This window comes from Heptranchias perlo, chromosome 8, assembly GCF_035084215.1.
Source record: "Heptranchias perlo isolate sHepPer1 chromosome 8, sHepPer1.hap1, whole genome shotgun sequence".
In the NCBI taxonomy this organism is placed as follows: domain Eukaryota; kingdom Metazoa; phylum Chordata; class Chondrichthyes; order Hexanchiformes; family Hexanchidae; genus Heptranchias; species Heptranchias perlo.
In genome coordinates, this window is record NC_090332.1 from 226062 (window position 1) to 254054 (window position 27993).

A 27993-nucleotide genomic window follows, 5' to 3' on the forward strand; every position below is an offset into this window, starting at 1 on the left:
GAGTTTTAATTGAATAACAAGCTTTATCTCTAAAATAAACAGTCAAAATCCATGATTTGTGAAGTTACAGATAAGAGCAGACTCAGATCTTGAGGTGGATAGGATCAGGGTTGTTGCTGACACCTCATTGCCTGATGTTCGCGAGGGGCACATGACATCACCTCCTGCCAGTGTGGGTCTGAGCAGGGTCCAGGCAGCCTGAGCCAGACAGCACCAAGAGCCGAGTGTTGGCAAAGAGTCAGCACCTCCGTCCTTGGCGCGATCCTGCTCCCCGCAGGGTCACACTGCTGAGCCCAGAGGATTCCAGAAGAGCTGAGGATTGCTGCATGGTGAAGGTACTCAGACATTGCCTCCGCTCCTGGTCCTATCGCTCGCCTCCCCTCACTCATCGGCTGGAGTTTGGTTTCTGCATTTTCTCTGCTCCAGGTACCTTCTGAAGGCAGGTTCCTCGTTACTCTCCTCCGTCTCTGTACGAAGAAAGGAAAGAGTCAGATTGACCATGACAGACTGGCAGAGCAGTCAGCAGAGACACCCACAGCCCGCAGGCAATCCCAGAACCCCGACCTCCAGATCCCCCGAACCCCCAGCCAACACAAGGCATGGTTTTTAACAACTTGGCGCCCCCCCTGCCCCACCCCCCGGGCCGAGAGATCCCCCCCGCCCCCCCTGCCCCACCCCCCGGGCCGAGAGATCCCCCCCGCCCCCCCTGCCCCACCCCCCGGGCCGAGAGATCCCCCCCGCCCCCCCTGCCCCACCCCCCGGGCCGAGAGATCCCCCCCGCCCCCCCTGCCCCACCCCCCGGGCCGAGAGATCCCCCCCGCCCCCCCTGCCCCACCCCCCGGGCCGAGAGATCCCCCCCGCCCCCCCTGCCCCACCCCCCGGGCCGAGAGATCCCCCCCGCCCCCCCTGCCCCACCCCCCGGGCCGAGAGATCCCCCCCGCCCCCCCTGCCCCACCCCCCGGGCCGAGAGATCCCCCCCGCCCCCCCTGCCGCACCCCCCGGGCCGAGAGATCCCCCCCGCCCCCCCTGCCCCACCCCCCGGGCCGAGAGATCCCCCCCGCCCCCCCTGCCCCACCCCCCGGGCCGAGAGATCCCCCCCGCCCCCCCTGCCCCACCCCCCGGGCCGAGAGATCCCCCCCGCCCCCCCTGCCCCACCCCCCGGGCCGAGAGATCCCCCCCGCCCCCCCTGCCCCACCCCCCGGGCCGAGAGATCCCCCCCGCCCCCCCTGCCCCACCCCCCGGGCCGAGAGATCCCCCCCGCCCCCCCTGCCCCACCCCCCGGGCCGAGAGATCCCCCCCGCCCCCCCTGCCCCACCCCCCGGGCCGAGAGATCCCCCCCGCCCCCCCTGCCCCACCCCCCGGGCCGAGAGATCCCCCCCGCCCCCCCTGCCCCACCCCCCGGGCCGAGAGATCCCCCCCGCCCCCCCTGCCCCACCCCCCGGGCCGAGAGATCCCCCCCGCCCCCCCTGCCCCACCCCCCGGGCCGAGAGATCCCCCCCCGCCCCCCCTGCCCCACCCCCCGGGCCGAGAGATCCCCCCCCGCCCCCCCTGCCCCACCCCCCGGGCCGAGAGATCCCCCCCCGCCCCCCCTGCCCCACCCCCCGGGCCGAGAGATCCCCCCCCGCCCCCCCTGCCCCACCCCCCGGGCCGAGAGATCCCCCCCGCCCCCCCTGCCCCCCCCCCCGGGCCGAGAGATCCCCCCCGCCCCCCCTGCCCCCCACCCCGGGCCGAGAGATCCCCCCCGCCCCCCCTGCCCCCCACCCCGGGCCGAGAGATCCCCCCGCCCCCCCTGCCCCCCACCCCGGGCCGAGAGATCCCCCCCGCCCCCCCTGCCCCCCACCCCGGGCCGAGAGATCCCCCCGCCCCCCCTGCCCCCCACCCCGGGCCGAGAGATCCCCCCCGCCCCCCCTGCCCCCGACCCCGGGCCGAGAGATCCCCCCGCCCCCCCTGCCCCACCCCCCGGGCCGAGAGATCCCCCCCGCCCCCCCTGCCCCACCCCCCGGGCCGAGAGATCCCCCCCGCGCCCCCTCCCCCTCCCCCCGGGCCGAGAGATCCCCCCCGCCCCCTCCCCCTCCCCCCGGGCCGAGAGATCCCCCCGGCCCCCTCCCCCTCCCCCCGGGCCGAGAGATCCCCCCCCCCCCCCCCGCCCCCTCCCCCTCCCCCCGGGCCGAGAGATCCCCCCCACCCCCTCCCCGGGCCGAGAGATCCCCCCCGCCCCCTCCCCCTCCCCGGGCCGAGAGATCCCCCCCGCCCCCTCCCCCTCCCCCCGGGCCGAGAGATCCCCCCCCCCGCCCCCTCCCCCTCCCCCCGGGCCGAGAGATCCCCCCCGCCCCCTCCCCCTCCCCGGGCCGAGAGATCCCCCCGCCCCCTCCCCCTCCCCGGGCCGAGAGATCCCCCCCGCCCCCTCCCCGGGCCGAGAGATCCCCCCCGCCCCCTCCCCCTCCCCGGGCCGAGAGATCCCCCCCGCCCCCTCCCCCCGGGCCGAGAGATCCCCCCGGCCCCCTCCCCCCGGGCCGAGAGATCCCCCCGGCCCCCTCCCCCTCCCCCCGGGCCGAGAGATCCCCCCGGCCCCCTCCCCCTCCCCCCGGGCCGAGAGATCCCCCCCGCCCCACTCCCCCTCCCCGGGCCGAGAGATCCCCCCCGCCCCACTCCCCCTCCCCGGGCCGAGAGATCCCCCCTCCCCCCCCCGGGCCGAGAGATCCCCCCTCCCCCCCGCCCGCGGCCCTCCTCCCCGGGCCGAGAGATCCCCCCTCCCGCGGCCCTCCTCCCCGGGCCGAGAGATCCCCCCTCCCCCCCTCCCGCGGCCCTCCTCCCCGGGCCGAGAGATCCCCCCTCCCCCCCGCCCGCGGCCCTCCTCCCCGGGCCGAGAGATCCCCCCTCCCCCCCGCCCGCGGCCCTCCTCCCCGGGCCGAGAGATCCCCCCTCCCCCCCGGCCCTCCTCCCCGGGCCGAGAGATCCCCCCTCCCCCCCGCCCGCGGCCCTCCTCCCCGGGCCGAGAGATCCCCCCTCCCCCCCGCCCGCGGCCCTCCTCCCCGGGCCGAGAGATCCCCCCTCCCCCCCGCCCGCGGCCCTCCTCCCCGGGCCGAGAGATCCCCCCTCCCCCCCGCCCGCGGCCCTCCTCCCCGGGCCGAGAGATCCCCCCCTCCCCCGGCCCTCCCCGGGCTGGGACTCTTACTTTGATGATCCAAGTCGTCGGTGTCTGACTCGACTTCCTCATCCTCCTCGTCAGCAATTCCTCGGGTCAGGATCAGGCCAGAGGAACTGGGCTCCACATCACCGGCAGGATTCCCTTGGAACAAAGGGTCAGTCACAGAACATTGAACTGCTGGGGTATAGGGAGGGGGTCAGGGAGTTCCTGCTGTGCAGATACACAGGTCCCACTTACCACTGACACGAATGTGGCTGGAATCCACGGCGACGCTCCCCATGTCTGTCCGTAACTGCTCCAGCTGCTCCTCCCGCTTCTTCACCTCGGCCTCAGCCTGGAACACACAGGAGCGAACGAGAGATTATGCAGTCCAGCCATGGCCCGGGGGAGCAAAGAGCGAGAAGGGACGGAGAGCAAGAGCGACAGAGGCAGAACATTCTGGAGGGGGGAGGGTGTACAGCCAGAGGTCGTGGTCCATATCGGTACCAACAACATAAGAGGGATGAGGTCCTGCAGGCAGATTTTAGGAAGTTAGGAAAGAGATTAATAAACTGGACCTCAAAAGGTGGTAATCTCTGGATTACTCCCAGTGCCACACGCCAGTGAGTATAGGAATCGGAGGATAAGACAGGTTAATGCGTGGCTGGAGGAATGGTGCAGGAGGGAGGGCTTCAGATTCCTGGGGCATTGGGACCGGTTCTGGGGAAGTGGGACCTGTACAGGCCGGACGGGTTGCACCTCAGAGCTGGGGCCAATGTCCTCACGGGAAGGCTCACTAGTGCTGTGGGGGAGGGTTTAAACTAATGTGGCAGGGGATGGGCACCAGGATGTAGCATTGGAAAGGAGAAACAAGGTGCACAAAGGACTGGGAAAGAAAGATAGCACTAGAGTAAGTAATAGGACGGTATTAGATGGGATCAGACTAAGAATACAAGAAGGCCTAAGATAGGTTTACGGTGCATGTGTGTAAACACACGAAGTGTGGTAAACAAGGTTGGTGAGCTGCAGGCGCAATTAGCCACATGGGAATATGATGTTGTGACGATAACGGAGACCTGGCTCAAAAAAGGGCAGGATTGGGTACTAAGTATTCCTGGATACAAGGTGCTCAGGAAAGATAGGAAAGGAAAGGAAAGAAAGGAGGGGGGTGGCAGTATTGATTAAGGAGAATATTGCAGTGCTGGAGAGAGATGATGTCCTGGAGGGTCAAGGACAGAATCTATTTGGTTAGAGTTAAGAAACAATAGAGGTGCCATTACACTACTGGGAGTATTCTATAGGCCACCAACTGGTGGAAAGGAGATAGGGGAGCAATTTTTAAAAATTATTCGTTCATGGATGTGGGCGTCACTGGCGAGGCCGGCATTTATTGCCCATCCTTAATTGCCCTTGAGAAGGTGGTGGTGAGCCGCCTTTTTGAAGCGCTGCAGTCCGTGTGGTGAAGGTTCTCCCACAGTGCTGTTAGGAAGGGAGTTCCAGGATTTTGACCCAGCGATGAAGGAACTGCGATATATTTTCAAGTCGGGATGGTGAGAGACTTGGAGGGGAACGTGCAGGTGGTTTTGTTCCCACGTCTTCCCTTGTCTTTCTAGGCGGTAGAGGTCACGGGTTTGGGAGGTGCTGTCGAAGAAGCCTTGGAGAGTTGCTGCAGTGCAGCCACAATGCGCCAGTGGTGAATGGGGTGCCAATCAATCGGGCTGCCTTGTCCTGGATGGTGTCGAGCTGCACTCATCCAGGCAAGTGGAGAGTATTCCGTCACACTCCTGACTTGTGCCTTGTGGATGGTGGAAAGGCTTTGGGGAGTCAGGTGGTGAGTCACTCGTCGCAGAATACCCAGCCTCTGACCTGCTCTTGCAGCCACAGTATTTAAATGGCTGGTCCAGTTAAGTTTCTGGTCAATGGTGACCCCCAGGATGTTGATGGTGGGGGATTCGGCGATGGTAATGCCGTTGAACGTCAAGGGGAGGTGGTTAGACTCTCTCTTGTTGGAGATGGTCATCGCCTGGCACTTATCTGGCGCGAATGTTACTTGCCACTTATCAGCCCAAGCCTGGATGTTATCCAGGTCTTGCTGCATGCGGGCACGGACTGCTTCATTATTTGAGGGGTTGCGAATGGAACTGAACATTGCGCAATCAGCGAACATCCCCATTTCTGACCTTATGATGGAGGGAAGGTCATTGATTAAGTAGCTGGAGATGGTTGGGCTTGTGACACTGCCTTGAGGAACTCCTGCAGCAATGTCCTGGGGCCGAGATGATTGGCCTCCAACAACCACTACCATCTTCCTTTGTGCTGGGTATGACTCCAGCCACTGGAGAGTTTGCCCCCTGATTCCCATTGACTTCAATTTTACTAGGGCTCCTTGGTGCGCCACACGGTCAAATGCTGCCTTAATGTCAAGGGCAGTCACTCTCACCTCACCTCTGGAATTCAGCTCTTTTCTCCATGTTTGAACCAAGGCTGAAATGAAGTCTGGAGCTGAGTGGTCCTGGCGGAACCCAAACTGAGCATCGGTGAGGAGGTTATTGGTGAGTAAGTGCCGCTTGATAGCACTGTCGACGACACTTTCCATCACTTTGCTGATGATTGAGAGTAGACTGATGGGGCGATAATTGGCCGGATTGGATTTGTCCTGCTTTTTGTGGACAGGACATACCTGGGCAATTTTCCACATTGTCGGGTAGATGCCAGTGTTGTAGCTGTACTGGAACGGTTTGGCTAGAAGCGCAGCTAGTTCTGGAGCACAAGTCTTCAGCACTACAGCCAGGATGTTGTGGGGGCCCATAGCCTTTGCTGTATCCAGTGCACTCAGCCGTTTCTTGGTATCACGTGAAGTGAATCGAATTGGCTGAAGACTGGCTTCTGTAATGGTGGGGATATCGGGAGGAGGCTGAGATGGATCATCCACTCGGCACTTCTGGCTGAAGATGGTTGCAAATGCTTCATCCTTGTCTTTTGCACTCACGTGCTGGACTCCGCCATCATTGAGGATGGGGATGTTTACAGAGCCTCCTCCTCCCGTTAGTTGTTTAATTGTCCACCACCATTCACGGCTGGATGTGGCAGGACTGCAGAGCTTTGATCTGATCCGTTGGTTGTGGAATCGCTTAGCTCTGTCTATAGCATGTTGCTTCCGCTGTTTAGCATGCATGTAGTCCTGAGTTGTAGCTTCACCAGTTTGGCACCTCATTTTTAGGTACGCCTGGTGCTGCTCCTGGCATGCTCTTCTACACTCCTCATTGAACCAGGGTTGATCCCCCCCTGGCTTGTTGGTAATAGTAGAGTGAGGAATATGCCGGGCCATGAGGTTACAGATTGTGCTGGAATACAATTCTGCTGCTGCTGATGGCCCACAGCGCCTCATGGATGCCCAGTTTTGAGCTGCTGGATCTCTTCTGAATCTATCCCATTTAGCACGGTGATAGTGCCACACGACACGTTGGATGGTGTCCTCATTGTGAAGACGGGACTTCACCTCCACGAGGACTGTGCGGTAGTCACTCCTACCAATACTGTCATGGACAGATGCATTTGCGACAGGTAGATTAGTGAGGACGAGGTCAAGTAAGTTTTTCCCTCGTGTTGGTTCGCTCACCACCTGCCGCAGGCCTAGTCTGGCAGCTATGTCCTTTAGGACTCGGCCAGCTCGGTCAGTAATGGTGCTACCGAGACACTCTTGGTGATGGACATTGAAGTCCCTCACCCAGAGTACATTCTCTGCCCTTGCTACCCTCAGTGCTTGCTCCAAGTGGTGTTCAACATGAAGGAGGACTGATTCATCAGCTGAGGGAGGGCGTTAGGTGGTAATCAGGAGGTTTCCTTGACCATGTTTGACCTGATGCCATGAGATTTCATGGGGTCCAGAGTCAATGGTGAGGACTCCCAGGGCCACTCCCTCCTGACTGTATATCACTGTACCGCCACCTCTGGTAGGTCTGTCCCGCTGGTGGGACAGGACATACTCAGGGATGGTGATGGAAGAGTCTGGGACGTTGGCTGAAAGGTATGATTCTGTGAGTATGGCTACGTCAGGCTGTTGCTTGACTGGTCTGTGGGACAGCTCTCCCAATTTTGGCACAAGTCCCCAGATGTTAGTGAGGAGGACTTTGCAGGGTCGACTGGGATTGGTTTGCCTTGGTCGTGTCCGGTGCCTAGTGGTCCGATGCCGGGTGGTCCGTTTGGTTTTATTCTTATGACTTTTTTTAGCGAGATTTTACAACTGAGTGGCTTGCTAGGCCATTTCAGAGGGCAATTAAGAATCAACCACATTGCTGTGGATCTGGAGTCACATATAGGCCAGACCGGGTAAAGGCGGCAGGCTTCCTTCCCTAAAGGACATGCAGGGAGATTACAGAGAGGTGCAAAAGCTATAGAGTAGTGATAACTGGGGTCTTCAACTATCCTAATATAGAATGGGATAACAATATAAGGGGCAAAGAGGGGGAGGAATTTTTGAAGTGCGTTCAGGAGAACTTTCTTGATCAGTACATTTCCAGCCCAACGAGGAAGGAGGCATTGTTGGACTTGGTTCTGGGGAATGAGGTGGGCCAAGTGGAGCAAGTGTCAGTGGGGGAGCATTTAGGGAAAGCGATCATAGTATAAGGTTTAGATTAGTTATAAAAAAGGAGGAGCAATCTAGATAAAAACACTCAATTGGAGGAGGGCCAATTTCAGTGGGATGAGAACGGATCTGGCCCAGGTAAATTGGAATCAAAGATTGGCAGGCAAAACTGTAATTGAACAGTGGGCGGCCTTTAAAGAGGAGATGGTTCGGATACAGTCTAGGTACATTCCCAGGAGGGGGAAAAAGGTAGGGCAACTAAAGCTAGACCTCCCTGGATGATGCAAGACAGAGAGAGTAAGATGATGCAGAAAAAGGGGGCGTATGACAGATGTCAGGCTAATAACACAAGTGAGAACCAGGCTGAATATAGAAAATTCAGAGGGGAAGTGAAAAAGGAAATAAGAGCGGCAAAGAGTATGAGAATATACTGGCGGCCAACATAAAAGGGATTCCAAAAGTCTTCTATGGGCATATAAACAGTAAACGGGTCGTAAGAGGAGGGGGTGGGACCAATTAGGGACCAAAAAGAAGATTTACTCTTGGAGGCAGAGGGCATGGCCGAGGTATTAAATGAGTACTTTGCATCTGTCTTTACCAAGGAAGAAGATGCTGCCAAAATCACAGTAAAAGATTTAGTCGAGATACTGGATAGGCTAAAAAAAATTGATAGAGGTACTAGAAAGGCTAGCTGTACTTAAAGGAGATAAGTCACCATCCAAATGGGATGCACCCAGGTTGCTGAGGGAATTAAGGGTGGGAATTGCAGCGGTACTGGCCATAATCTTCCAGATATCCTTCGATAAGGGGGCGGTGCCAGAGGACTGTAGAATTGCAAATGTTACACCCTTGTTCAAAAAAGGGTGTAAGGATCCATCTCGGCCTCCTCCCGATATCCCCACCATCACAGAAGCCAATTTTCAGCCAATTCGATTCCCTCCATGTGATATCAACAAACGGCTAAGTGCACTGGATACAAAAAAGGCTATGGGCCCAGACAACATCCCGGCTGTAGTGCTGAAGACTTGTGCTCCAGAACTAGCCGCGCCTCCAGCCAAACCGTTCCAGTACAGCTATAACACTGGCATCTACTCGACAACATGGAAAATTGCCCAGGTATGTCCTGTCCACAAAAAGCAAGACAAATCCAATCCAGCCGATTACCGCCCCATCAGTCTACTCTCAATCATCAGCAAAGTGATGAAGGTGTCGTCAACAGTGCTATCAAGCAGCACTTACTCACCAATAATCTGCTCACCGATGCTCAGTTTGGGTTCCGCCAGGACCACTCGGCTCCAGACCTCATTACAGCCTTGGTCTAAACATGGACAAAAAAGCTGAATTCTAGAGGTGAGGTGAGAGTGACTGCCCTTGACATCAAGGCAGCATTTGACTGAGTGTGGCACCAAGGAGCCCTAGTAAAATTGAAGTCAATGGGAATCAGGGGGAAAACTCTCCAGTGGCTGGAGTCATACCCAGCACAAAGGAAGATGGCAGTGGTTGTTGGAGGCCAATCATCTCAGCCCCAGGACATTGCTGCAGGAGTTCCTCAGGGCAGTGTCCTTGGCCCAACCATCTTCAGCTGCTTCATCAATGACCTTCCCTCCATCATAAGGTCAGAAATGGGGATGTTCGCTGATGATTGCAGTGTTCAGTTCCATTCGCAATCCCTCAGATAATGAAGCAGTCCGAGCCCGCATGCAGCAAGACCTGGACAACATCCAGGTTTGGGCTCATAAGTGGCAAGTAAGTGCCACTTATGAGCCAGATAAGTGCCAGGCAATGACCATCTCCAATAAGAGAGAGTCTAATCACCTCCTCTTTACATTCAACGGCATTACCATCGCTGAATCCCCCACCATCAACATCCTGGGGGTCACCATTGACCAGAAACTTAACTGGACCAGCCATATAAATACTGTGGCTACAGGAGCAGGTCAGAGGCTGGGTATTCTGCAGCAAGTGACTAACCTAACTCCCCAAAGCCCTTCCACCATCTACAAGGCACAAGTCAGGAGTGTGATGGAATACCCTCCACTTGCCTGGATGAGTGCAGCTCCAACAACACTCAAGAAGCTCGACACCATCCAGGACAAAGCATCCCGCCTGATTGGCACCCCATCCACCACCCTAAACATTCACTCCCTTCACCACCGGCGCACAGTGGCTGCAGTGTGTACCATCCACAGGAGGCACTGCAGCAACTCGCCAAGGCTTCTTCGACAGCACCTCCCAAACCCGCGACCTCTACCACCTAGAAGGTCAAGGGCAGCAGGCACATGGGAACACCACCACCTGCACGTTCCCCTCCAAGTCACACACCATCCCGACTTGTAAATATATCACCGTTCCTTCATCGTCGCTGGGTCAAAATCCTGGAACTCCCTTCCTAACAGCACTGTGGGAGAACCTTCACCACACGGACTGCAGCGGTTCAAGGCGGCTCACCACCACCTTCTCAAGGGCAATTTGGGATGGGCAATAAATGCTGGCCTTGCCAGTGACTCCCACATTCCATGAATGAATTAAAAAAAAAGGATAAACCCAGCAACTACAGGCCAGTCAGTTTAACCTCGGTGGTGGGGAAACTTTTAGAAATGATAATCCGGGACAAAATTAATAGTCACTTTTACATGTGTGGATTAATGAAGGAAAGCCAGCACGGATTTGTTAAAGGAAAATCATGTTTAACTAACTAAGACACAGACAGAGAGGGCGGGCTGGGGGGAGAAGAGAGAGCAGGATCCACAGGCTGACAAGGCAGAAGGAGAGAACTCAGAGAATGTAACCCTCATGGCACAGGCCTCAAATTGTGAATGGAACCAATCCCCCCGCCGCCCCAGTGTGAATGCTTCACTCACCAGTTCCTGTTGCAGCCTCTCGTAATGTGGTCGATACTCACTGTGGGGAGACCGGCAGAGTTTAATTAACCAGTGTGACCGGCCACTCCCAGTAACATCGTAGCAGCCCAACCCCCCACTCCAACACTCCCTATCGTAGCAGCCCAACCCCCCACTCCCCAACATCGTAGCAGCCCAACCCCCCACTCCAACACTCCCTATCGTAGCAGCCCAACCCCCCACTCCCCAACATCGTAGCAGCCCAACCCCCCACTCCAACACTCCCTAACATCATAACAGCCCAACCCCCCACACCCCGTAACACGCACCCCGACACGCTCTAACTACCCAGTACTCTGGGTGTGGAGGTACCAGGGCCCGGAGTCGTACCCAGTACTCTGGGTGTGGAGGTACCAGGGCCCGGAGTAGTACCCAGTACTCTGGGTGTGGCGGTACCAGGGCCCGGAGTCGTACCCACTGTCCCCCTGCCCACTCGCATCGTTACCCCAAACGTTACTCAGCAAAGTCGAGAAGCTTACGTTTCATACTCCACCGCTGCCTCAGTGATGTGCTGGACTAAGTCGTCCATCCCGGTCCCTGTCACCGCCGATACACCAACCACCTGATGGAAACAACAATGGTTAGAGAAAGTCCCAACCTCCGAGGCCAAGCCTGGTGGCCCAGCCCCCACCCACTCCCGAACCCGACAGGGGCACAGGTCCCCAACCACTGCCTGGGTCATAGGAACATAGGAACAGGAGTAGGCCATTTAGCCCCTCGTTGGTTGGCAAAAAGCTATCTATCTCAGATTTAAAATTAGCAATTGAGCTAGTATCAATTGCCATTTGTGGAAGAGAGTTCCAAACTTCTACCACCCTTTGTGTGTAGAAATGTTTTCTAGTCTCGCTCCTGAAAAGTCTGGCTCTAATTTTTAGACTGTGCCTCCTACTCCTAGAATCCCCAACCAGCGAAAATAGTTTCTCTCTATCCACCCTATCCGTTCCCCTTAATATCTTATAAACTTCCATCAGATCACCCCTTAGCCTTCTAAACTCCAGAGAATACAACACCAATTTGTGTAATCTCTCCTCGTAACTTAACCCTTGAAGTCCGGGTATCATTCTAGTAAACCTACGCTGCACTCCCTCCAAGACCAATGTGTCCTTCCGAAGGTGCAGTGCCCAGAACTGCTCTCAGTACTCCAAGTGTGGTCTTTTTTTATTCGTTCATGGGATGTGGGCGTCGCTGGCGAGGCCAGCATTTATTGCCCATCCCTAATTGCCCTTGAGAAGGTGGTGGTGAGCCGCCTTCTTGAACCGCTGCAGTCCGTGTGGTGACGGTTCTCCCACAGTGCTGTTAGGTAGCGAGTTCCAGGATTTTGACCCAGCGACAATGAAGGAATGGCGATATATTTCCAAGTCGGGATGGTGTGTGACTTGGAGGGGAACGTGCAGGTGGTGTTGTTCCCATGTGCCTTCTAGGTGGTAGAGGTCGCGGGTTTGGGAGGTGCTGTCGAAGAAGCCTTGGCGAGTTGCTGCAGTGCATCCTGTGGATGGTACACACTGCAGCCACTGTGCACCGGTGAAGGGAGTGAATATTTAGGGTGGTGGATGGGGTGCCAATCAAGCGGGCTGCTTTATCTTGGATGGTGTCGAGCTTCTTGAGTGTTGTTGGAGCTGCACTCATCCAAGCAAGTGGAGAGTATTCCATCACACACCTGACTTGTGCCTTGTAGATGGTGGAAAGGCTTTGGGGAGTCAGGAGGTGAGTTACTCGCCGCAGAATACACAGCCTCTGACCTGCTCTCGTAGCCACAGTATTTATATGGCTGGTCCAGTTAAGTTTCTGGTCAATGGTGACCCCCAGGATGTTGATGGTGGGGGATTCGGCGATGGTAATGCCGTTGAATGTCAAGGGGAGGTGGTTAGACTCTCTCTTGTTGGAGATGGTCATTGCCTAGCATTTGTCTTGCTGCATGCGGGCTCGGACTGCTTCATTATTTGAGGGGTTGCAAATGGAACTGAACACTGTGCAATCATCAGCGAACATCCCCATTTCTGACCTTATGATGGGGGGGAAGGTCATTGATGAAGCAGCTGAAGATGGTTGGGCCAAGGACACTGCCTTGAGGAACTCCTGCAGCAATGTCCTGGGGCCGAGATGATTGGCCTCCAACAACCACTACCATCTTCCTTTGCGCTAGGTATGACTCCAGCCACTGGAGAGTTTTCCCCCTGATTCCCATTGACTTCAATTTTACTAGGGCTCCTTGGTGCCACACTCGGTCAAATGCTGCCTTGATGTCAAGGGCAGTCACTCTCACCTCACCTCTGGAATTCAGCTCTTTTGTCCATGTTTGGACCAAGGCTGTAATGAGGTCTGGAGCAGAGTGGTCCTGGCGGAACCCAAACTGAGCATCGGTGAGCAGGTTATTGGTGAGTAAGTGCCGCTTGATAGCACTGTCGATGACACCTTCCATCACTTTGCTGATGATTGAGAGTAGACTGATGGGGCGGCAATTGGCCGGATTGGATTTGTCCTGCTTTTTGTGGACAGGACATACCTGGGCAATTTTCCACATTGTCGGGTAGATGCCAGTGTTGTAGCTGTACTGGAACAGCTTGGCTAGAGGCGCTGCTAGTTCTGGAGCACAAGACTTCAGCACTACAGCTGGGATGTTGTCGGGGCCCATAGCCGTTGCTGTATCCAGTGCACTCAGCCGTTTCTTGATATCACGTGGAGTGAATCGAATTGGCTGAAGACTGGCTTCTGCAATGGTGGGGATATCGGGAGGAGGCAGAGATGGATCATCCACTCAGCACTTCTGGCTGGAGATGGTTGCAACACTTTAGCCTTGTCTTTTGCACTCACGTGCTAGACTCTGCCATCATTGAGGATGGGGATGTTTGCAGAGCCTCCTCCTCCCGTTAGTTGTTTACGACTGGATGTGGCAGGACTCTATGACTCTATGACTGCAGAGCTTTGATCTGATCTGTTGGTTGTGGAATCGCTTAGCTCTGTCTATAGCATGTTGCTTCCGCTGTTTAGCACGCATGTAGTTGTAGCTTCACCAGGTTGGCACCTCATTTTTAGGTACGCCTGGTGCTGCTCCTGGCATGCTCTCCTACACTCCTCATTGAACCAGGGTTGATCTCCTGGCTTATTGGTAATGGTAGAGTGAGGAATATGCCGGGCCATGAGGTTACAGATTGTGCTGGAATACAATTCTGCTGCTGCTGATGGCCCACAATGCCTCATGGATGCCCAGTTTTGAGCTGCTAGATCTGTTCTGAATCTATCCCATTTAGCACGATGGTAGTGCCACACAACACGTTGGATGGTGTCCTCAGTGCGAAGACGGGACTTCATCTCCATGAGGACTGTGTGGTGGTCACTCCTACCAATACTGTCATGGACAGATGCATTTGCGACAGGTCGATCGGTGAGGACAAGGTCAAGTAAGTTTTTCCCTCGTGTTGGTTCGCTCACCACCTGCCGCAGGCCCAGTCTGGCAGCTATGTCCTTCAGGACTCGGCCAGCTCGGTCAGTAATGGTGCTACCGAGCCACTCTTGGTGATGGACATTGAAGTCCCCCACCCTGGTCTAACCAGGGTTTTGTATAGCTGCAGCATAACTTCTGCCCCCTTGTACTCCAGTCCTCTAGATATAAAGGCCAGCATTCCATTAGCCTTATTGATTATTTGCTGCACCTGTTCATGACACTTCAACGATCCATGTACCTGAACCCCTAGTTCCCTTTGGACATCCAGTTTTTAACTTTTTACCATTTAGAAAGTACCCTGTTCTTTCCTTTTTTGATCCCAAGTGGATGACCTCACATTTGCCACAGTTTTGCCCATTCACCTAATCTATCAATATCCCTTTGTAATTTTATGTTTTCATCTACACTGCTTACAATGCCACCAATCTTTGTGTCATCGGCAAACTTAGATATGAGACTTTCTATGCCTTCATCTAAGTCGTTAATAAATATTGTGAATAATTGAGGCCCCAAGACAGATCCCTGTGGGACTCCACCAGTCACATCCTGCCAATGTGAGTACCTACCCATTATCCCTACTCTGTCGCCTTTCGCTCAGCCAACTTCCTAACCAAGTCTGTACTTTTCCCTCCATTCCATGGGCTTCTATCTTAGCTACAGTCTCTTATGTGGGACTTGATTAAATGCCTTCTGGAAGTCCATATAAATAACATCCATTGACATTCCCCTGTCCACTACTTTAGTCACCTCTTCAAAAAATTCAATCAGGTTTGTCAGGCACGACCTACCTTTCACAAATCCATGCTGGCTCTCTGATTAACTGAAAATTCTCGAGGTGTTCAGTCACCCTATCCTTAATTATAGACTCCAGCATTTTCCCCACAACAGATGTTAGGCTAACTGGTCTATAATTCCCTGGTTTCCCTCTCTCTCCTCTCTTAAAAAGCAGTGACATGTACAATTTTCCAATCTAGAGGGACAGTTCCTGAATCTAGAGAACTTTGTAAGATTATAGTTAGGGCATCTGCAATGTGCTCACCTACTTCCTTTAAAACCCTGGGATGGAAATCATCTGGTCCTGGGGATTTGTCACTCCTTAGTGCTATTATTTTCTTCATTACTGTTGTTTTACTTATGTTAATTTTATCGTGTCCCTGTCCCCGATTCAATATTAATTTTCTAGGGATTTCTGGCATGCTATCCTCTTTTTCTACTGTAAATACTGAGGCAAAGTAATTATTCAACATGTCTGCCATTTCCCCATTGGCAATGACAATATCCCCACTTTCAGTTTTCAAGGGGCCAACACTACTCCTGACCATCCTCTTTTTCCTAATGTAACTATAAAAGTTCTTTGTATTGGTTTTGATATCCCTTGCAAGTTTCTTTTCATACTCTCTTTTTGTAGCTTTTATTATGTTTTGTGACCCTTTGTTGATCTTTGTATCTTTCCCATTCGCCAGGATCTGTGCCATTTTTTGCCTTTTTGTATGCCCTTTCCTTATGTCTTATACTGTCCCTTACCTCTTTAGTTGTCCATGGCTGTTTTTTTTGGCAAGTAGAGTTCTTGCCCCTCAGGAGTATGAACCGATTCTGTATCACGTTAAATGTTTCTTTAAACATTTCCCACTGATCATCAGTCGTTTTACCCATTAACAGATTTGCCCAGTTTACTGTGGACAGTCTGTGTCTCATCCCATTGAAGTCGGCCTTACCCAAGTCTAGAATCTTAGCAGTTGATTCTCTTTTTTCCCTTTCAAACACTCCATTGAACTCGATCATGTTATGATCACTATTGGATAGATGTTCACGCACAGTTAAGGTGTTAACTAAATCTAAGGAATCTTACAACACCAGGTTATAGTCCAACAAATTTATTTTAAAATCACAAGCTTTCGGAGATTATCTCCTTCGTCAGATGAATGAGTGAAAAGGTTCTCAAATCGCATATCTTATACTATGTTGGGACAGCATCACACCAATCAAAAGGTGTCGTTGTTATTCAAACAGGCCAGTCACGGAGAACAGCACGTCCCAGTACACTGGATATACATTGTGTCGATTACACAGGCAGGCAGAAACTAAATCTGGCTCATTACTCATTACTCAATCTAGTACGGCTTGCCCCCTTGTTGTCTCCAGGACATACTGCTGTAGAAAACTATCCCGGACACGCTCAAGAAATTCACTACCTTTCTGACAGTTTCTAGTCTGCTTTTCCCAATCTATGTGAAGGTTAAAGTCCCCCATTAAGACCACTATGCCTTTCTTACACGCTTGTCTAATCTCTGCATTTATACAATGTAGCAGTTCAGAGCTGCTGCCAGGGGTCCTATATACAACTCCCACTATAGTCTTAGGTCCTTTCCTATTTCTCAATTCAACCCATAAGGTCTCTGTTGTCTGCTTACCTCTCGTTATATCCTCCTTTATCATTGAAGCGATTTCATCTCTAATCACTAAGGCTACTCCTCCCCCTCTCGGTTAATCCCGGGGATGAGGGGGTGGACATATGAGGAGAGGTTGAGTAGATTGGGACTCTACTCATTGGAGTTCAGAAGAATGAGAGGCGATCTTATTGAAACATATAAGATTGTGAAGGGGCTTGATCGGGTGGATGCGGTAAGGATGTTCCCAAGGATGGGTGAAACTAGAGCTAGGGGGCATAATCTTAGAATAAGAGGCTGCTCTTTCAAAACTGAGATGAGGAGAAACTTCTTCACTCAGAGGGTGGTAGGTCTGTGGAATTTGCTGCCCCAGGAAGCTGTGGAAGCTACATCATTAAATAAATTTAAAACAGAAATAGACAGTTTCCTAGAAGTAAAGGGAATTAGGGGTTATGGGGAGCGGGCAGGAAATTGGACATGAATTTAGATTTGAGGTTAGGATCAGATCAGCCATGATCTTATTGAATGGCGGAGCAGGCTCGAGGGGCCGATTGGCCTACTCCTGCTCCTATTTCTTATGTTCTTATGTTTTCTCTATCTCTCCTGTAGACCTTATAACCTGGTATATTTAGTTCCCAATCCTGACCATCCTGCAGCCATGTCTCAGTAATAGCTATCATGTCATACCCTCCAATTTGAATTTGAACCTGTAGTTCATTTAATTTATTCCTTATACTCCGTGCGTTTGTTTATAGAACTTATGCCATAGCATACAAGGCTACGGACCAAATGCTGGAATATGGGATTAGAGTAGACAGGGCTGATGGCCGGCGCGGACACGATGGGCCGAAGGGCCTCTATCCGTGCTGTATAACTCTATGACTCTAGTTGGGCCACACACCCTAGCCTGACCTTCAGCTTTGATGCTGGGTTAATCGCCTTACGCCTTCTAGTTTTCACGTTATCTGTAGTGCCAAAGTACATTCTCTGCTGCTCTACACTTTTCCCTTTCACTTGTTCTTGAACAACTATTTGTACTGTAAATTTCCCCTGGGTCTTCCCCTCTCTTGCTGCTTTCAACTTTACTCTGTTCTGACTCCCCGCTCAGGTTCCCATTCCCCTGCCACTCTAGTTTAACCTCCCCATCAGCAGTAGCAAACCCCCCTGCGAGGATATTAGTCTCGGGTCTTCATGTGTAACCCGAGATGGCCAGTCTCGTTATGATATCCAACCATGGGGGTAGAGGGGCATCAGTGCGGACTCCCATCCTCTTCTCACCCAATGTCTGCATCAAAGACCGGGGTTGGGGGGGGGGGGGGGGGGAAATGGAGGAAAAAAAGAAACGGACCGGGGTAGGCTCCTCCTCTAATCCAGCACAGATCATTAGACAGAAGGAGTGAAAACTGGGGAGATGAGGAAGGCGGAGGTGGGTAAGAGATGGACTAGAGGCAGACAGAGAATGTGCAGATATACAGCATTGAACTCACCCGCAGATTGCTGTAGAATTCATCCAGGACAAGGCTCATGGAACGGGTCAGATTACTGACAAACGTCGTCTCCTGGTTCAGTGCGTCCTGAAAAGTTTCAAAATCCTTCATCCACTCCACGGCAAAGCTGTGATCCACGATATCAATCTACAATCACACCCACAGCAACAAAGGTACTTTACTACAGCGAGTGGGTAGAGGAGGCTGCCATGTATTACAAACCAATTGTTCATACCTTAATCCGCAGCCGCACCATCTCCCCAACCCCACCTTCTCACCATACCCCTCAAATCCCACCTACCCACTACTCTCTCTCAAGTGGCCCATCAAACACTTCCTGGGCAGGTACAGCACAGGTTAGATACAGAGTAAAGCTCCCTCTACACTGTCCAATCAAACACTTCCTGGGCAGGTACAGCACAGGTTAGATACAGAGTAAAGCTCCCTCTACACTGCCCCTGAATGTGCCTGAGCCCCATCCTTGCGAGAGTGATTCCCTACTGTACAGTTGGATATTTCCTATTTACCACATCAGCCACCTCGTGGCCTCCCAGTGACTTTTGCCAACTTGGTGCCTTTTTAACTGGATTGAGACTCTGTCAGACTGAGTTCATGCTGGTCCTTTACAGCCAGCAGAACAGACCTTAATCCCCTGTCTAGGATGCATCTGAATGCAGGTTCCAGAGGTGGAAGGTCAGTGTGTGAACCCCTGCATTGCCCCAACTTGGTTGCACCAATTCTTACCTTATTCATGACGACAATGAAGGGTAGTCTGGTCTTGTAGAGGATACTGAAAGGGGAGAGAGTGATATTACTGTCTAACTCGGACTCATCGTAGACCCAGGAACTGTACAACTCAACCCATTCACTGAAGGGGTTTACACTGAGTCAATATGAGTAGAGATCAGATTGTTACATTAGTGGAGTTGTTCTACTGACCCCCGAACTGTGGGAGGGAAATCTGTCGACAGATCAGAGAGATGTGTAGGAATAACAATTATTGTTGGAGATTTGAATTCTCCCGCTCATTGATTGGGACAGGGAGAGAGGGAATGGAAATCCTAAAATGTGCAGGATTTCCAAATAGAAAGAAGAAAGTTAGTACAAAAACAAGGGCACCAGATTGGATTAGGGCAGATTTTAGAAAGACGATAAATGAGCTGACAGGTGAGGTAGAAAGAGAAATGGGTACACGGGATTGTAGGGCAACAATGAGATATTGTTCAAAAGGAGACTGCAAAGTTGGTTAATATATACCATTAAAAAATTAGACTACTTCAAGTTTCAGAATGCCGTGGATAAAGAGAGGTTAGAAGCAAATTAAATTGAAAAAAGAGGGTATATAGGACCTACAGGTATGTAGAATAAGAGTATGAGAAAATAAGGTAAGAGTATCAGAAGAGACAAATATTAAAAAAGAATGGTTAGGTATTGTACAAATGTATAAAGGAATTGTGAAATGTGAGGTGGGACTCCTGAGAGGAGAGGATAGGACAGCCAGTTAGTGGAGGATAAGCGGAAATTGGTGGGATATTTAACAAGTTTTTCACTTCAGGATATTGGGGAGGACGTAAATCCTGAAGTGAGATGAGAGAGACTATAATGAATAAAAGGAAAGAATTGGAGAGGTCAGTTAAGCTACAGGAGGACAAAGTGCTGGGACCTGATGGGATAGATCCAAGGATCCTGTGGGAAATGGAAGAAATAGCTGAGGCCCCAGAAAATCTATTTCAGGATTCTATTGAGAGTGGGTGTGTGGAAAGTGACCAATGTAATATCCAGTTTCAGAAAGGGAGAGAGATCCAATCCGGGTAATTACAGGTCAGTTAGTTTAACATCTGTGGGAGGGAAAATTTGGAATATAATTAAAGGTGAAATGACTAAATGTTTAGAGAGAAAACAATTAGAAGCAGCTAACACGGATTTCAGAATGGAAGATTGTATTTGAGAAACCTGCCGAGTTCTTCAAGGAGGTTCCAGATGTGGTGGATGGGGAAATGCAGTGGATGTGGTTTACATGGACTTTCAGAAAGCATTTGACAAGGGACCATGCAGGAGACTATTGGAGAAGATTAAGGTGTGGAATTAAGGGAGGGGGAAAAAATTGGATTAAAAACTGGTTAAATGGAAACAGGGAGAAGTTATGGGCAGTTTCTGTGAGTGGTTGGAAGTGGGTAGCGATGTTTTACTGGATTCTAGAGAAAATACAGCACAGAAACAGACCCTCGACCCAGCCAGTCCATGTTGGTGTTTATCCTCCATACGAGCAGTATCCTAATCCCATGTTCCGCCCTGTTCCCATATCCCATAAGACCACAAGAGATAGGAGCAGGAGTAGGCCATTCGGCCCCTCGAGCCTGCTCCGCCATTCAATGAGATCATGGCTGATCTGATTTTTACCTCAACCCCACTTTCCCGCCTTTTCCCCATATCCTTTGACTCCCTTGCGGATCAAAAATTTGTCTAACTCAGCCTTAAAAGTATTCAATGACTCAGCCTCCACAGCGTTTTGGGGTAAAGAATTCCAAAGATTCACGACCCTCTGGGAGAAGAAATTCCTCCTCATTTCTGTCTTAAACGGGCGACCCCTTATCCTCTTTCCTTCAACTATCTATCTAACCTATTCTTAAAACTGGCATGGTCTCTGCTTCAATCACTAACTCCACAGTGAATCCCACAGCCTCACAACCCTGTGTAAAAAAGCTTCTCCTGCTCTGTCCTCAATCTCTTACATTTAATCTTGTACCTATGTCCCCTCATTCTAGAGCCCTCACTGGAAACACACTTTCTATCTACTGTCCTAGCCCTTCATAATTTTAAACATCTTTATCAAATCACCCCTTAACCTCTCCTGTTTTAATGAAAACAACCTCAATTTTTCAGTATTGGTATTTTCTCATACCAGGCAGCTTCTTGGTGAATCTGCTCTGTACCCTCTCTATTGCTTCAACATCCTTCCTATGGTGTGGAGCCCAAAACTGCACTCCAACTGTGGTCTTACTATGGTTTATATAGATTCACCATTACATCTCAACTTTTATATTCTATAAATCCCTGGATTCCAATAGCTTTTTATGATCTTATCCACTTGAGGAGCTGCTTTTAATGTTGTGAACCTGAACCCCAAAACCCCTCTGCTCCCCCACATCACCAAGAGCAGGGGAGTTCTCCCCAGTGTCCTGGCCAATATTTATCCCTCATTCAACACCTAAACACATTATCTGGTCATAATCTCATTGCTGTTTGTGGGATCTTGCTGTACGCAAATTGGCTGCCGTGTTTCCCACATTACAACAAAGACTTCACTTCAAAAGTACTTCAACGGCTGTAAAGTGCTTTGGGATGTCATGATAGGCACTGTCTAAATGCAAATCTCTCCCCCAAAGTAAAATTAAAACTTTTATTGTTTTAACTAAAATGTCCCACCTCACACTAGACAGACAGACATTGAATTTCAACTGTCACTTTTTTACCCATCTTCTCAACGTCCCCTTCCAGATTCCTTTAGTCCTCAATTATTCACTCTGTCTCCTATTTTAGTATTATCTGTAAATTTGGGCACTCTAGCCCTATATCCAAACCACTGATGTCCACAATGAACAGTTCCTACACTAATACACATGCTGGGGTCCTACCTGCATGCGTACAGCATGTTAGACATGAAGGTGACCGGGTTTGTGCTGCGTGATGTGTCCATCACATAGATGACGACTGTAGAGAACGTGGCGGCCTGTGAGGAAGATCAGTGTAAATGCAGGAGACACTTCAGGTTCAGGTTCAGGCTGCACCAACAGCCCCGTGGGGGTTCCATACCACAGGTTATGGGGAGAGAGCGAGCGCCAGCAGGCCCACCCACTCATCCCATTCCAACTACATCTGCCCAGCCCACACCACATCCAACCCTCAATTGCCGAGGATCTCCGCAATTACAGGCTCATTCCAGAGTGGGCCTCCTCCCCGCTTCCCCCCCCGCCAGCCCCGCGTCCGCCCAGCCCCGCCCCGCCCCCTCGTCCCCCTCCCCACCCCCGCGTCCCCCCAGCCCCGCCCCCCTCTGCGTCCCCACGACCGCGCCCCCCAGCCCCGCCACCTCCGCGTCCCCACGACCGCCCCCTCTCCGCGTCCCCACGACCCCCCCCCTCCCCCACGATCCCCCCCCTCCCCACGATCCCCCCCCTCCCCCACGATCCCCCCCCCTCCCCCACGATCCCCCCCCCCTCCCCCACGATCCCCCCCCCTCCCCCACGATCCCCCCCCCCTCCCCCACGATCCCCCCCCCCTCCCCCACGATCCCCCCCCCCTCCCCCACGATCCCCCCCCCCTCCCCCACGATCCCCCCCCCTCCCCACGATCCCCCCCCCCCTCCCCACGATCCCCCCCCCCTCCCCCACGATCCCCCCCCCACACTCCAAGGCAGCTACCGCAGGAGTAGGTGGATTGCGTGGTCAGTAAGCGGAACCACTGATTGGACATAAGCTGATGATTGTTGTTGGATTTGAGAGCTCCATTCTGTGTTTTAACACCTACCAAAGCTTCTGTGATAATGGTTCCAGATGCTGACCAGGTGAAAACTTCAATCTGTCCAGGAGTGTCTATCAGAACAAACCTTGAAAAGAGTGGGAACACCGACTCATTAATCAAGGGAGAACAATCCCAGCTTCTCCGGTCTTTTATACTTTTATGGCTCTATTTATGAAGCCCAGGATCCTGTTTGTTTTTTTAAAAAACACCCACATTGTCAGGAAAGGGCTCATCAGATGGCACTCCTATTGATTCCTCTTCATATTAATTTCTGTATATTAACTGTGAACTGTGTCCAGTAACCTTTCAATTGTAGCTGATCTCACTGGCAGTTTAATTATCCCTTTGATATAAACGGGACCTGTAACTAACGTAACAAGTTCTTGAGGGTTTACAGGACGAACTGGATGTGTAGACAACATGGCATCTTGTAGATTATTTCTCTTCAACTTCACAGGACGTGGGGGAAGCAGAGGGTAGCAAGGGCAGAGAATGTACTCTGGGTGGGGGACTTCAACGTCCATCACCCAGAGTGGCTCGGTAGCACCACTACTGACCGAGCCCTGAAGGACATAGCTGCCAGACTGGACCTGTGGCAGGTGGTGAGCGAACCAGCACAAGGAAAAAACCTACTTGACCTCGTCCTCACCACCTACCTGTCGCAGATGCATCTGTCCATGACAGTATTGGTAGGAGTGACCACCGCACAGTCCTCGTGGAGACGAAGTCCCGTCGTCACACTGAGGACACCGTCCAACGTGTTGTGTGGCACTATCACCGTGCTAAATGGGATGGATTCTGAACAGATCGAGCAGCTCAAAACTGGGCATCCATGAAGCGCTGTGGGCCAACAGCAGCAGACTAGTATTCCAGCACAATCTGTAACCTCATGTCCCGGCATATTCCTCACTCTACCATTACCAACAAGCCTGGGGATCAACATTGGTTAAGTGAGTAGAAGAGCATGTCAGGAGTAGCACCAGGCGTACCTATAAATGAGGTGCCAACCTGGTGAAGCTACAACTCAGGACTACATGCATGCTAAACAGCGGAAGCAACATGCTATAGACAGAGCTAAGCGATTCCACAACCAACGGATCAGATCAAAGCTCTGCAGTCCTGCCACATCCAGTCGTGAATGGTGGTGGACAATTAAACAACGGGAGGAGGAGGCTCTGTAAACATCCCATCCTCAATGATGCGGCGTCCAGCTCGTGAGTGGCAAAAGACAAGGCTGAAGCGTTTGCAACCATCTTCAGCCAGAATTGCCGAGTGGATGATCCATCTCTGCCTCCTCCCGATATTCCCCACCATCACAGAAGCCAGTCTTCAGCCAATTCAATTCACTCCACGTGATATCAACAAATGGCCGAGTGCACTGGATACAGCAAAGGCTATGGGCCCCGACAACATCCCAGCTGTAGTGCTGAAGACTTGTGCCCCAGAACTAGCTGCACCCCCTAGTCAAGCTGTTCCAGTACAGCTACAACAAGCAGGACAAATCCAATCCGGCCAATTGCCACCCCATCAGTCTACTCTCAATCATCAGCAAAGTGATGGAAGGTGTCGTCGACAGTGCTATCAAGTGGCACTTACTCACCAATAACCTGCTCACCGATGCTCAGTTTGGATTCCGCCAGGACCACTCGGCTCCAGACCTCATTACAGCCTTGGTCCAAGCATGGACAAAAGAGCTGAATTCCAGAGGTGAGGTGAGAATGACTGCCCTTGACATCAAGGCAGCATTTGACTGAGTGTGGCACCAAGGAGCCCTAGTAAAATTGAAGTCAATGGGAATCAGGGGAAACTCTCCAGTGACTGGAGTCATACCTAGCACAAAGGAAGATGGTCGTGGTTGTTGGAGGCCAAACATCTCAGCCCCAGGACATTGCTGCAGGAGTTCCTCAGGGCAGTGTCCTCGGCCCAACCATCTTCAGCTGCTTCATCAATGACCTTCCCACCATCATAAGGCCAGAAGTGGGGAAGTTCGCTGATGATTACACAGTGTTCAGTTCCATTCGCAACCCCTCAGATAATGAAGCAGTCCGTGCCCGCATGCAGCAAGACCTGGACAACATCCAGGCTTGGGCTGATAAGTGGCAAGTAACATTCGCGCCAGATAAGTGCCAGGCAATGACCATCTCCAACAAGAGAATCTAACCACCTCCCTTGACATTCAACGGCATTACCATTGCCAAATCCCCCACCATCAACATCCTGGAGGTCACCACTGACCAGAAACTTAACTGGACCAGTCATATAAATACTGTGGCTACGAGAGCAGGTCAGAGGCTGGGTATTCTGCAACGAGTGACTCACCTCCTGACCCTCCAAGGCCTCTCCACCATCTACAAGGCACAAGTCAGGAGTGTGATGGAATACTCTCCACTTGCCTGGAAGAGTGCAGCTCCAACAACACTCAAGAAGCTCAACACCATCCAGGACAAAGCAGCCCACTTGATTGGCACCCCATCCACCACCCTAAACATTCACTCCCTCCACCACCGGCCCACAGTGGCTGTAGTGTGTACCATCCGCAGGATGCACTGCAGCAACTCGCCAAGGCTTCTTCGACAGCACCTCCCAAACCCGCGACCTCTACCACCTAGAAGGACAAGGGCAGCAGGCGCATGGGAACAACACCACCTGCACGTTCCCCTCCAAGTCACACACCATCCTGACTTGGAAATATATTGCCGCTGGGTCAAAATCCTGGAACTCCCTACCTAACAGCACTGTGGGAGAACCTTCACCACATGGACTGCAGCGGTTCAAGAAGGCGGCTCACCACCACCTTCTCAAGGGCAATTAGGGATGGGCAATAAATGCCGGCCTCGCCAGCGACGCCCACGTCCCATGAACAAATGACTTTTTATGCTGGTTAGATGAAGGCGGCAGGAAAAGGCGGTGATAAATGGTTGCACGTGAAGGGGATACGGCCGATGGATATGGAAAAGCAACATCCTCACAGGTGGTTAAAAGGCCTTTGATAGTTCATGAATATCTGTAACTGTCTTCAGCCTAAAGATTTGATTGACAGATCAATCAGATTATGTAACACTGAAGTCACTGATAAGGGACATGAAAGGAAGATTAGGTAATGCTGAAACATAACAGGATTGAAATAAAGGGTATGAGACTGGATGCTGGGGGAAGATATCTCAGAACTAAGGTCTGATCAACCTGTAAAACTGAGCCTCACAAAAGAGGGGGACGATGTAGGCATTGTAGCGAAGGAGGAGTGTGAAATATTGGATGGGAAAAACAGTGAGAGAGGAAGTATTAAGGAGATTAGCATCTTTGAAAGTAGATAAATCGCCAGGGCCGGATGAAATGTATCACAGGCTGTTAAAAGGAAGGAAATAGCAGAGGCTCTGACCATCATTTTCCAATCCTCCCTGGATACAGGTGTGGTGCCAGAGGATTGGAGGACTGCTAACGTTGTACCGTTGTTTAAAAAGGGAGCGAGGGATAGACCAAATAATTACAGCCAGTCAGTCTAACCTCAGGGTGGGCAAATTACTGGAATCAATTCTGAGGGACAGGATAAACTGTCACTTTCACTGTCACTTAGAAAGGCACAGAGTAATCAAGGACAGTCAGCATGGATTTAAGAGGTCATGTCTGACTAACTAGATTGAATTTTTTTGAGGAGGTAACAAGGAGGGTAGTGCATTTGATGCAGTCTACATGGATTTTAGCAAGGCTTTTGACAAGGTCCCACATGGCAGACTGGTCAAAAAAGTACAAGCCCACGGAATCCAAGGGAGAGTGGCAAGTTGGACCCAAAATTGGCTCAGTGGCAGGAAACAAAGGGTAATGGTTGACGGTGTTTTGAGACTGGAAGGCTGTTTCCAGTGGGGTTCTGCAGGGCTCAGTACTAGGTCCCTTGCTTTTTGTGATATACACTAATGATTTGGATTTAAATGTGGGGGCATGATTAAGAAGTCTGCAGATGATACAAAAAATGGCCGTGTGGTTGATAGTGAGGAGGAAAGCTGTAAACTGCAGGAAGATATCAATGACTGGTCAGGTGGGCAGAAAAGTGGCAAATGGAATTCAATCCAGAGAAGTGGGAGGTAATGCATTTGGGACAAGGCAAGGGAATACACAATAAATGGGAGGATACTGAAGGGTGTAGAGGAAGTGAGAGACCTTGGAGTGCATGTCCACAGATCCCTGAAGGTAGCAGGACAGGTAGAAAAGGTGGTTAAGAAGGCATATGGAATGCTTTCTTTTATTAGCCGAGGCATAGAATATAAGAGCAGGGAGGTTATGCCGGAACTGTATAAAACACTGATTAGGCCACAGCTTGAGTACTGCGCACAGTTCTGGTCACATTACAGGAAGGATGTGATTGCACTAGAGAGGGTACAGAGGAGATTTATGAGGATGTTGCCAGGACTGGAGAATTTTAGCTGTGAGGAAAGATTGGATAGGCTGGGGTTGTTCTCTTTGGAACAGAGGAGGCTGAGGGGTGATTTAATTGAGGTGTACAAAATTATGAGGGGCCCAGATAGAGTGGATAGGGAGGACCTTTTTCCTTAGCAGAGAGGTCGATAACCAGGGGGCATAGATTTGAAGTGATTGGTAGAAGGATTAGAGGGCTGGTAAGGAATTTGTTTTCACCCAGAGGGTGGTGGGCGTCTGGAACTCTGCCTGAAAGGGTGGTGGGCGTCTGGAACTCTGCCTGAAAGGGTGGTGGGCGTCTGGAACTCTGCCTGAAAGGGTGGTAGAGGCAGAAACCCTCAACTCATTTAAAAAATACCTGGATAGTCACGAAGTGCCGTAACCCACAGGGCTACGGAACAAGTGCTGGAAAGTAGGATTAAGCTGGATAGCTCTTTTTCAACCAGCACAGACATGATGGGCCGAATGGCCTCCTTCTGTATTGTAAAGTTTTCTATGTTTGTGTGTGTGGATTCTCTGGTGAACTCGAATGTGTATGTTTAATTATTGTCAATAATAGTTATCCTATGCTTCATAAATCTGAATATCTATCTATAATGCTGTGAACCGTATTATGAGTAATTTATCAGAAAGAACATCCATCCTCTATCATTATCAACTTGTCCTTAAAGATGTGTATACGTAAACCCCCAAATTATTTCTGAACCCAGAGGGAGATACCAGGCCCCTCCTCTCCTGCAGGTGCGGACTCTCACCGGGGTTCAGGTCCCCTCCCGTCCCAAACTAATCCCACTGCCCCGCAAAGCCTTGTATCCATCCCAAGCCAACATGCTGATAAAAGCTCTCACTATTTCTTTTGAAATTATTTGCTCGTCTTTACATATTCCCCTTTAGCCGTTCTAATTTCCCTTCCCCTCCCGACTACACTCTCTGTATTCCTCAGGATTACCTTGTATTGTTACCCGCACTTTATCTCATGCTTCCCTTAAAGTTTCAGTTTAGTTTAATCTCTCTACTTATCCACATAACTCTATTCTTTGATATACCATTTACTCACCTGATAGGAATAGATCTATTCCTGTCTCCACCCCAGACGTGAAGTTTCTGATCTGATCCAGGAATCAGTCCTGGGTACAT

The 27993-nt window shown here is 51.8% G+C and overlaps 1 protein-coding gene across 1 annotated transcript; it reads right to left on the minus strand.

The window, feature by feature from the left end:
• LOC137324284 (GPN-loop GTPase 1-like) lies at positions 1-27993 on the minus strand. The gene is made up of 10 exons (XM_067988425.1): positions 27914-27993; positions 22453-22531; positions 21564-21658; positions 18673-18718; positions 17929-18075; positions 11092-11174; positions 10574-10613; positions 3386-3482; positions 3176-3289; positions 1-467 (listed from the first exon to the last, which is right to left on the minus strand). Exons 1-10 carry the CDS (start codon positions 27991-27993, stop codon positions 382-384), a joined length of 867 nt encoding a protein of 288 aa, XP_067844526.1. The 3' UTR covers positions 1-381.